The 11,914-nt window shown below is 41.9% G+C and overlaps 1 protein-coding gene across 1 annotated transcript in view; it reads right to left on the bottom strand.

Annotated features, from left to right (window-relative positions):
- Positions 1–2,439: 2,439 nt before the first annotated feature.
- Positions 2,440–11,914, bottom strand: part of SEL1L3 (SEL1L family member 3) — a 108,932-nt gene continuing 99,457 nt past the window's right edge. Inside the window, exons 22-24 of the mRNA XM_081537646.1 lie at positions 11,065–11,167; positions 10,909–10,981; positions 2,440–2,979 (exon numbers count right to left, since the gene is read on the bottom strand). Coding sequence (XP_081393772.1) covers positions 2,840–2,979; positions 10,909–10,981; positions 11,065–11,167 — 316 coding nt within the window. The 3' untranslated portion in view covers positions 2,440–2,839. The remainder of the gene's footprint in view (positions 2,980–10,908; positions 10,982–11,064; positions 11,168–11,914) is intronic.

Here is an 11,914-nt window from a genome sequence, read left to right as displayed (position 1 = left end):
TCCTCCCAGCCTGTCACCAATCCACCAACTTTGGCTGTGGTAGACTTTTTGAATAAAAATCCTTCATTTTTGAAGAGGGGAAATCTATATATTGTTTTAAAAAATCTTTCCTCATTAAAATGTGTAGAATATTCTCCTACAATTTCTTCTACTAGCCTTGTGGTTAATAAATTTTTAATTTATTTTGAATTTTAAAAATAAAGGACATGAGGTACAGTTTCAGTCTTATTTTTCTATGATTGGCCCATTTCCTAACTCTACTTATTAAATATTCCACTCTTAGTCCCACTGAGTTGTGATAATATTTTATCACACATCAAATGTCCATATAAATCTGGTCAGTTCCTGTGATCCCCATTTTTTCCCCTGGAATCATTTGTCTGTTCCTCCATCAACACCCTACTATTTCTGCTATTACGATTTTGTTGTATAATAATATCTGGTAGGTCAACGCTCTTTACGTTTCTTTTTTTAGTTAGCTATGCATGGATTTTTATTCTTTCATATAAATTTTAAAATCAGTTTGCTAGTTTCTCACAAAATCAGGACTTTGATTAAAATTTCACTGAATTTATATATCAACTATGAGGAAATTGACATTTTTATGTTGTTATCCCACCCATGAACTTGGTATATTGCTTTATTTATATCTTTTCTATATACTTTTTAAAAAATGTTTATTTATTATTTATTTTTGGGTTTTTGTTGCTACATGCTGGCTTTCTCTAGTTTTGGTGAACAGGGGCTACTCTCTAGTTGCGGTGCCTGGGCTTCTCATTGCAGTGGCCTCTCCTGTTCTGGAGCACAGGCTCCAGGTTATGTGAGTTTCAGTAGTTTCAGCTCCCTGACTCCAGCCTCAGAGCAGTCTTGGTAGCTGTGGGGCACAGCCACTGGGAACACAGGAGTGCAGCTATGAACTGTCAGTGGCCTGTGTTCCCAGCAGCTGCAGAATATGCGTGTTTGCCATGAAGAGCATCTAGGTGGACCAAAGAGCCCTTGATCTGACCCCTCAACTTCTCTTTCTAATCATAACAACAACCAACCATGTTCAGGGCACTGTCCTGAGAGTTTTACACGTTATCCTACTTGATTGCATGTGTGCTGAGTCGCTTCAGTTGTGTCTGTTGTCTCTTTGCAATCCTATATTCTGTAGCCCGCCAGGCTCCTCTGTCCATGGGATTCTCCAGGCAAGAATACTGGAATGGGTTGCATTTCCTTCTCCAGGGGATCTTCCCCACCCAGGGGTCAAATGTGAGTCTTCTGCACTAGCAGGCGGGTTCTTTATCACTATTGTCACCTGGTAAGCCCTGTTATCCCACTTAAGCCTCATGAAAAGCCCAAGAGGTGGGTTATATGGCCAATATTTTGTAAGACAGTAATCCCGGACTCAGAGAGGTTAATCACTCATCCCAGATTATAGAGCTAGTAAGCAGCAGAACCAGAATTTGTACCCAGGGCTGTCTGACTCCAAAGCCTAGTGTTTTCCCAAGCAGGAAGGACAATCTTTGCTAAAATAAGAATAGTACACAGAAGAGTAAGAGGATGGGCTACAGACTTAGCCGAGAACTGATAGAAACCCAGCCTCACAACAGCCAGAGCCCTGAGACAATGGCTGATATCGTGTGAACATCACAGGGCCCAGCCCCTGAGTTCAGGCTCCCTGGAGAGGAGACTCCTGCCACCTCTCTATCCACAAACGTTAATGGTTACCAGCAATAATCCCTCTCATAAGGGGACTTTTTCTTTTTGTCTCCTTGAGGTGAATGCGTGGACTTCAGGACTTTGTACGATGACAACAGTTAACTACAAAAAAGAAAAAAAAAGCAGCCACTTCCTAGGAGTCAATGGTATAAAAATAATTTTTATTTACTACTGTAAATAGAGTAGTGCAAAGAGTAGTTTGGACCCACAATATTGCAGTACTGATTTATTTACTACCTTAGCAGCATACAGTGTGGGCAGTTGGCTCTTTCTCTTCTTCTCTCTCTCTCTCTCAGACACACACACACACACACACACACTCACACCCCTACGCAGATGCAGGCAGGCATAAGGGGTGGGGAATGAGACTATGAGCTAAAGGCTTGTTTCCTGCGTTTTCCACTGCTGCCAGTCTATTCTAATGGGTAATTCATGGAAAAGATTACACTTAAATACTAAGAATTTTCTAAATGTTATTTCATGGATTGCAATTGAAAAGTAAACGACATCCAACAGTGTCATTAACTGATTTGGAAGCATTACGACCCTATAAAAATTCAAGGAGAAAAATGTAAACCCATTTACAAAGCCATTGCCTTTCCTGTGTTTCCAGCCTTAACCTATTCATTTCAAGGTGCCTCAGAAATGCTGGGTCTTAGATGTCAAATGGAAATCCGTCCGTGGGACTGCGAGGAGCAAGGCAGTGGCAAACACGCATACCAAATATTATCCAACTGGTAGAGAAGTCACAATTTTCTGTTGTTTTAATAAAATAGAATGAACAAGGGGCTAAGATTCTTGAAATGCACCTCAGTGTATAAGGATTTGGATACACCACAAGGCAAACTCTGACTCCCTGTACACACAATCATTAGGTATGGACATCCAGAATAACCCAGTTAACCTCCCCAACACACCCCTGTGATCAGGATGCTCCTTGTATTTGTGTGATAACCTTTGGTATAACCACTGTCTGCTCTGGGTATTTCTTTGATTAAAAAAAAAAAAAGACACCAAGTGCAAAATTCGCATCCAGTTGAGAAGACATTTAAGGTGTATAATGCCCCAGCCGGAGCTCTCCAATACCAGTTGTTGAAAGGATTCTCTCTCTCGTCTGGAGAGACCTGGTTTGCACAGTTCACCCACGTGGCTCTGGATTGTTGGTGACAGTGGGCTGGTCCTGAGCGGAGGCGTCTGCCATTGGAGTCACAGCTGGACTTGCAGTGGGCGCTGTAGGGTCTGCGGAGGCCCGGGCTGGTGTCAGGTGGGAACTGCTGGCTGCAGAGACACGTGCACAACACTTGCTGAATCCTCTTAACAGTATGTACAGGACACACAACCACACCTGGACTCTAGCAAGCCAGAAGAGATGCTTCTCGTCTAGTGTCCTTGACACTATAAACAGATGAGCAACTTTGGACCCATTATCTAGGTTCTTTAGACTTTGGTGTTTTCTACTATAAAGTGGCAGTTGGAATAGATATGCAAAGATCTCTGGGAGTCCAAGTCCTAAAATTATGCTGTGAATTCCAGGTAAATATTAAGAAAGAAAGAAAAAGAAGAAAAGGAAGGGAAGAAGATGGAGGGAGAGAAGGAAGGAAGGGAAAAACAACTCTTAGTCTCTGTTTTCTATGGTCATCTCGTTTTTTTTTTCACTTGGTGTTGATGCAATGCAAGCTATGGATTATAGCAATCAATCAGAAAAGAGTGTTGGTTTCATTCATATTCTGATTCCATTTGGATGATATACCAAATTTGATTTAAATTGAATTATTTAAGTACATGTATATAAACTTAGGAAAACATAATTACCAGACTTAATTATTTATCAACCTACCTTTAGTAAGAAGCTTGGACCACCATAAAGATTAGGGAGGCTTATAAAGTTTTATACTTTATGTCAATAGTTTTCAAGTGGGGGTAATTTTGATTTCCAGGAGACAGTTGGCAACGTCAGTAGACATTCTTGCTTGTCACAACTGGAGGGTGAGGTGCTACTGGCATTTAGTGGGTAGAAGCCAGGGATGCTGCTAAGCATCATAAAATGCCTGTGCCAGCCTCCCCCACTCCCATCAACAAGGAATGATTCAGCTCCAAATATTACAAGTGCTGAGGCTGACACACCTGCTTTAGGCACTGAGGCTGAGATATATCCTGGTCCATCCATAAGACTGGGCTCTGGGACCTGGCTGCCCTGCCTTTAATCAGTGATATAACCTTAGACAAGTTACCTACTCTCCTTCTGTCTCTAAAAAAAATGGGCAAAATAAGAATACCTATACCTTATTGTCATAAGGATTAAATGAATTAATGTATATACCGTTCTTAGAACAGTGTTTGGTTTGTCTACATACTCAAGAGATGTTAGCTATTACTACTAGTGGCCTGGTTTACCGTGGCAATGTGTTGATTTATCAATTTCTGGGGGCTGGCTGGCAGGACTGATGAAAGCATTTGTTTCTAGGATGCCTATGGCTCACTTTAAGACTCCAGGAGCTTATGAAAATAGCTAAAACTTTGAAGCCAGAAAATCTAGGAGTCACATGGTCCTGCCAGTTTCCAGTTGCTGAGCAATCTTGGGCAAGTTACTTAACCTCTCTGAGCTGCAGTTTCTCTGTCAAATGAGGATAGCATGACATATGGCTAGTACAGTGGCCATGCTTTGTGGGAACAATTGCTAGTTTGCCTCTAAGCAGTGCTCTTAAGTCCTTGAGTCTTGAGTCAGTAGGTGGGATCATCTTTAAAGGTTCCCAAATGTCCATCCTGAAATGTACCAACTTGCAGAAGATGCCACCAGATGTTGATCATCTGACTTCTGGATAAACTCTTCAAGATTTCCACCACTAAGAGGCTATTCTAGATAAATCAGGAATGGGCTCCAAAGCCTCTGACCTTTTTGAATATGTAAAGGAATTCTTCAAGGAATCCCCTCCGATATCTACAGAAGACCTTGTGAATCCAGACACTGTTCTGAAAGAGCAAAACAGTGGTGGTGGTGGTGCAGGGTGGGGGGTGGTGCCCAGGTGTGATGTGACACTTCTAGGTCACAGTCATCACTCTGGCAGGTGACCTAACTGTGGCAGGGACTGTGAGACCCAGTGATTCGGTAGAAAGACCATTTGCTGGAGTCAGGAGACCTGTTCTAGGCAAATCGCATTTATCAATCACTAGTAGGCAACTTTGGGGTAGATACTGAATGGCAGAAATTTCAGTCCTAAGATGATGCTTGAATCTCATAGGCCTCGGTTTCCTCATCTATAAATTGAGGGGCTTGGATCACATGGTGTCCAAGACCTTCTTAGGCCCAAAGATTTATCCTTCTGATGATTCTCTGAGGAAGTTAATGAAGTACTAAGTCACCTATTTTTCCATTTCAAGCTCAGGGAAATGTTTAAATCACCATGGTAACAAGATAAATCAGCAATCAGTTCTCTGATTAAAACAAAAAAGTGCCAATGTGTAAATGTAGAAAGAATGCATAATTAGCATTGCCACCACTGAAATCTTGTTAGAACGTAATAAAAATGCTCAATGTTTCAGCTGTAAATTTGCTATTATCCATGTGAGAACTCTTCCACTTTCATCAGGGGTTTGCAATCATTGGACAAGCCCCGCCCCCTATAGTGGGTCATAATTTTAGAATGGCCTCTTTGTCTCTACTCACCTGGAATCCATTCTAATTTGATTACCAGACTAGAATCAAGGTAACCAGGAAAATCAGCATGCTGCTTAAAAAATTGCAGAGTGCATTCCAAAGCCAAATAGAAGTGATTTTTGGATTATTTGCTGCTTGGGGGACCATTTCCTGTACATTAGTGAGAAAAATCAAGAGTTGGCCCTGGGTTGGCAGACTGCAGCCTATGGACCTAATGTGACTCGCTGCCTGTTTTTGTATAGTTTGCAATCCAAGAATGGTTTTTTGCATTTTCAAATGGTTGAATAAAAATCAAAAGAGTACTATTCTGTGACATGTGAGAAGTATACGAGATTTAAATCTTCATGTCCGCAGTAGGATTTTATTGAAGACCATTTGTTTTCCAGTATTGTCAATGGATGCTTTCAAACTATAATGAAAGTTGAATAGTTGTGACAGAGATGGACCTCAAAGGCCCAAATGTTTATTATCTGGCCCTTTGCAGAAAAAGTTTGCCAACCTCTGTCATGGACCATTGTAGGAAAAATATCTGCTTGCCAGCTCACCAGATGTGAGCACAAAGAAAAGAAGAATAGTAGAGAATATATTGGGTGAATTGGGAGATAATTGAATATTTACAAAGACAGGGGAGGTGGGGGTAAGGAGGTGAGGGAGGGAAACTCTGAAAATCTGAAGATCAAATCTACTTCATTTGGGCCCCTGGCTCCAGCAGGGCCCAGCCCACGTAGAAGATCCATGTCATTTAAACATTCCTCATGAGTAAAGATACCAGTAGGGCACCAAGGGTAATGAGATAGGAGAAAAGTAAAATCTCACCATTAAATCACTCTGACTTTAAAGCTACTGCTTTTTTCATGAGCACCACTTTGTGACATTTCACTGTAATTTTAGAAGAAACCTCATTAACTGGAAATGTAGAGGACAGGGAAAGAGTAGGAAAAGGTTTAATTAATCTTGTTCATATCATCTTATTCTTTTTAAAAGACCACTAAGTTAACTACTTAGGGGAAAAGGATGAGTTGGCTTAAATTATGAATGTTTTGAATTGGCTGACATTGGTTCCAAAGGTGACCCTGCGTCATGCCCGGAGCTGGTAGTTCTGCAGATCTTGCTCTCTCTCCTATGTATTATGTTTAGACATAACGTTTACATTAATCTGAGGAAGGCAAGACTTTCTCTGAACTGGTCATTACATTTTCTCCCTCTATTCTTCCTTTTACTTTCTGCTAGGCAGCCAGGCTCCATATTTTTTTTGGTCTCAGGGGAGATTTGTGACAAGAGAAATGGAGATGCTTCCAGACACACTTTGGGATTTTTTTCCCCCCAAAGCCTGAGTCTATTAAGGTAATTATGCTTAGCATCTTCGACAGAGAGCGAAGAGGAAAAGTGCTTTAGAGATGAAATGAGGTGGGGAAAGGAGGTTTTTAGAGTGTGAGAAAGAGGCTGAGCCTGGCTGGGGGTATAGCTCAGTGGAGTTCTCATCTTGCCCTGCAGCAATCTGAGAAAGGAAGAGTTAGGGGAAGAAAGGCTAATGGTGATCAGCTTTGGGACTCACTGATGACTCAGAAGCTGCAAAGCGGAAGGACCCGGAAGGACGCTGTAGGCCAGGGTCAGTGTGTATTCTGCTATCAGATTGGTGATCATCTGAGTGGCACCAGCCACCTAAGACCCATGGACCTTAGCAAGTCCCTGGGAGGCATCAGCTTCCAGAAAGATTGAGCCAACTGGGGGAATGCAAGCTAGGAATCAAAAACAATTTCCCTCAAAGGAAAGAAAAGATCTTTTGTGTGTACACAATATTTTTTGTGGACTTATTCTGGTATGCTTGCTAGACTAATCGGTATCTTTGTTCAGCTGGTTTTTGAAAAAGAGTTTTACGTCTTAGAAAGAGTCTAACAGCAAAGAAAACCATGCTAGATTCTGGTAGTGTTGTGCTACTGACTGAGGTAAACAAGCTCTTTAAGTGTAGGCGTTGCCTGGTGTCAGCGTGCTTTAATTGAAAGGAAAATGCCCCAGAGACCATTACTCGTTAGGAAGCTACCAGCTAACATTTCTTGAGTCCTAAAGAACCCTATGTTCATTCATTTGGCTTTCTCAACTACAATACGAGGTAGGTGTACTACTATTCTTGCTGTTTTATTTATTTTTCTTTTTTAAAAAAAATTTTAGAGTATAGTTGCTTTACAGTGCTATGTAAGTTTCTTCGGTACAAAGTGAATCAGCTCTATAAATACATATATCCCCTCTTTTTTCGGATTTTCTTCTCATTTAGGTCCCCACAGAGCACTGAGTAGAGTTCCCGGAGCTATACAGTAGGTTCTCTTAGTTATCCTTTTTAGCCGCGGTACCAGTAGTGTATATGTCAATCCCAATCTCCCAGTTCGTCCCATCCTCCCCCCTACCTCGTCCCCCCTTGGTATCAGTATGTTTGTTCTCTATGTCTGTGTCTCTATTTCTGCTTCGTAAATAAGATGGTCTTCTGCTGTTTCAGAGAATGGGAAACCGAGGAACAGAGAGGGTCCCTCCCTTGCCAAAGGTCACACAACTAGGGACAGGCCGGAATCTCAGCAGCCTGTGCTGTCAGCCACTGACCCGCACCGCTAGCCTTCTGAACACAGGACAATTTAATGTGGCAAACACAGTGAAATGTTGACTATATATCACAAAGTGAATAAACTCAGGAGGAAAATGAAGGTAGCTGGAGCTGAACACAAAATGGATGGACAGTTCAATTTAAAGGTTTGGCCATAAATCATCAGTTTTTAAAAACAACTGACAGTAAAAAATGCAAATCACAAAATGACAAAGATCCCTAACTTATGGCACAATCCTCCCTCCCAGAGCCTTAAGGGAGGCTCTGTGATTTGCATTTTGTGGCTCATCCAGGAGATGCCTGGGGCAGAAACTTTGCCCTCTCAGGACCCCTCTGCAGTGTTCTCTCCTTCTCTGTGCTCCAATCCCCCCTTGCCCCATTGCCCAATCACTGATGGAGTACCCTCTTATTTCAAAACTAGGGACAAATCTGCACTTATGTTGAAGACTTAAAAAATACGAAAATAATTTACTACATATTTTAATTCAATGCTAGTCCTAACAGGTCTGGTAGGTACCCCCATGGGTGCATGTTTTGGAAATACCTAGAGTTTGGGTTTGCTTTTTTTTTCACTTCTAGGCCCTTGTGACTCCAAGTATGATCCATAGAATAGCTCTGTGGGTGCAACCTGAAACCCTGTGCGAAATGCAGGATCTCAGAGGCCACCTCCAGATTGACTGACCTAGAATCTACATTTAACCAGATCCCTGTCTGATTTCTGTGCACATTGAAATTAAGAACCATGGGGCTAGGATATACATATTGAAATACATGTTATTTTATTATAATTGCTTTCTTTTTTATTTCTTCTTTATATCGCTGTTTAGAGTATTTTTAAAAAAGAAGTATATAGGCAGGTTACTTGTCCTTCATTTCAGGGTACCAGAAAATGTGTTAAAAAGTACATCTTATGTAAGATGACAATGGGTCAGAGGCAGATGGTAGCCCCTGCTGTAAAGTATTGTGAGTGTGAAAAAGCTCTGACGTCGGCTGCCCTACATCCTTTCTTGGATTTTATTTTGTGATTTTGGGCAAACCACGTCATTCCTGTAGCCCTCATTTTACCATCTGTAAAATGAAGGGCATAGAATTAAATTATTTTATATATATATATATATTCAGACTTCTCCAGTGCTCACCAAAGGGAAGAGGTATGTATATAAAGAAGCAAGTGAAAGAGTTTGAAAAAAGTGAAGAAAAAAAGAGAATGAACGAGCAAAGGATACATAGGAAGGGGAAAACGTATCAAAAGGCAGGAGGGACAGGGAGATGGAAATGTGGCGGGACTGATAATGAAGCTATGGAGAAAGGAAAAAAAGACGACTTCTGATAAAAGCCATTCTACCAGCCCATGAATTTTCACGGCTACCAGCTGGCATAAAATCATAAAGACAATTTTCAGCTCCTCTAACGGAATTGCATTTGTAATAATCATAACAATATTTCTACAGAGTAAAAATGACAAAGATAATTTGAAATGGAAAACACTGACAAGATGCAAAATAAATGTGCTCTACCTGGCAACAAATTTAGGGACGGGACAGAATTTGCATGAGGAAAATTTATCAGCTGGCATGCTACAGGGCATCAAACCTGGAAGGGTTTTTGATGGTTCCTTATTAACCTCCTCAGGTAAATCAGGGAAAATGACTCCGTATTAGCCTCTCAGAACAGTGACTTCCATCTCACCAACAAACATGTGCTGAAATGCACTCCTTTTGCTTTTCATTATCTGCTACACAAACAACGGCTATGCCAATGCTCAAATGCCATGTCCAGTCCTAATGTATCCATTTGTAAATGTCCCTGTTGGTCTTCATGCATAATTCTGTCCTGTTGTAGCTTCCCAGGTGGTGGGGAATTAGAATTCTCCACCGAGAGGTGTTCGCAAATTTGAGCACCTACTAAGTGTGAGGTCATAAATGATGAGACCAAAGCCTTCCTCTGACTCAGCTTATGGTCTCATAGGAAAGACAGACACAACAGCTAACTTTATCAAGACAGTTTTATATATCAAATAAACCTAACAGCTAACGTTGAACTACAGTTGTCACTTTAGTGCCATGAGTATTTTTTTTTCACTGAGCCCTCCTAACAGCCCTGAGAAGTAGCTACTGTTATAACTTTATTTTATTGATGAGAAATTAGAGGATCAGGAAGGTGAAATAACTGTCCATAAGTCACACAGCTAATGAGGTGATAAGCCTGGACTCTAAACCCACCTAGAAGGGCTGCCCACCCTAGGTCAGAAAAGGACTACTGACTAGTGGAAACCACACTAGACAAAATTCTGGCCCCTCCCTCTGAATCTAAGTGACTGGGTATTTTATTCATCACAAGAGCTTCTTTATCATCCCACATGCTTGACTGGGATGAATAGGAAGACTTGGTGCCAGAGGGCACCTTGGAACTGAGTTTTAGGACACATAACGCATAGTTTTGATGTGTGTGCCTGTGTGCTCAGTTGCTCAGTCACGTCTGACTCTTTGTGACCCCTGGGACTATAGCCCACCAGGCTCCTCTGTCCCTGGAATTTTCCAAGCAAGAATACTGGAGTGGGGTGCCATTTCCTCCTCCAAGAGATCTTCCTGACCCAGAGACTGGACCCACATCTCTTGCATTGGTGGGTGGATTCTTTACCACTGTGCCACCTGGGAAGTCCATAGGTTTTTTTGGTAGCAGGTATATTTTCAATGGGAGTAGATATTTTTGTTCAATTTCTTAAGTACCTTATTTTTTTGTTTTTTAAACCCTTGCTTACTTTGAAAAATATAACAATACTTGGAGCCTTCCATCAGCCAGAGATTACCATATAGCCCTAGGGGTAACCATCACTCCGTGAATGACCCTCCTAACAAAAGGCAACAGCATGGTCAAGGAGGGAAAGTGGCATTTTTCTAGTAGGGAAAAAGAATCACTACTTTTTTATATATGGCCCCAGCTTTTTGTAAATCTTTACCTGAGACAGACTGGAAATATTGCACAGTCCAGGCGATCAATACAGACAGCAGGAAGGTTCCCAGAAAGTAGATCTGCAAACATCCAAAGCAGATGTCAGATGATTGATAGAGGGCAGGGACCATGAGGGCAGAGCTGGGGGGAGATGGTTCCTTACCAGCACAGAGTGCAGGACAGCGCCCCAGATCAGCCGGAGGTTAAGGTAAAGCCAGGCCAGGGAGCAGGGGCTGAAGGATTCCTCATTGCTGTGGCTCCAGCACCTGCAGACAAACAGCACAGGGCATCCTGACAGTGTTGGAAGAAGTTGGTAGCATTGCCAATATTTGCAGATCCTCAAACCCATGTCCTTCTGTTTTGGGTCAAATGAACACACATAAGATAAGAGGAAAAAGAAAGAAAGCAGGTCTGAGGAGTCTGAGCCTACGTGGAAATACCAGACACCCAGGCAACAATCTCGGAAAAGGTCAGTCTTATCATTTATAAAAAGACATTTCAAGGAAGACTTTGCAGCATGGAAACTGCCAAGCAAAACTTTGGTCTGAGTGTCTGTCCAAAGTCCAGACACAGGGATACCTCTCTATCTGCAGAAGAGCATCATCTAATTGGACACTTTATTCTTTCCACTCTCATGGAAAACCTGGGTCAGCATTTTAACTTCAGATCAAGCACATTCTGTATCTCAGTCCTCAGATACTAGAAAGGGGAATTAAGTTTGGGTCCAGCTGTGTGTTCTCTAATCGAAGCAAATCCTGGGCCCTCTATAACCACTGACATTAGAAAATAAAGGGCGCTTCCCTGGTGTCTGAGGCAATAAAGAATCTGCCTGCAATGCAGGAGACTAGGGTTCGATCCCTGGGTCAGGAAGATCCTCTGGAGAAGGGAATGGCTACCCACTCCAGCATTCTTGCCTGGAGAATTCCATGGACAGAGGAGCCTGGTGGGCTATAGTCCATAGGGTCGCAAAGAGTTGGACACGACTGAGCAACTAACGCTAATACTTTAGAAAA

Source organism: Giraffa tippelskirchi, chromosome 1, assembly GCF_054371585.1.
Source record: "Giraffa tippelskirchi isolate mGirTip1 chromosome 1, T2T-mGirTip1v1.2.pri, whole genome shotgun sequence".
In the NCBI taxonomy this organism is placed as follows: Eukaryota; Metazoa; Chordata; class Mammalia; order Artiodactyla; family Giraffidae; genus Giraffa; species Giraffa tippelskirchi.
The sequence above is the reverse complement of the archived record's forward strand: the minus strand, read 5'-3'. Positions and strand labels throughout refer to the sequence as shown.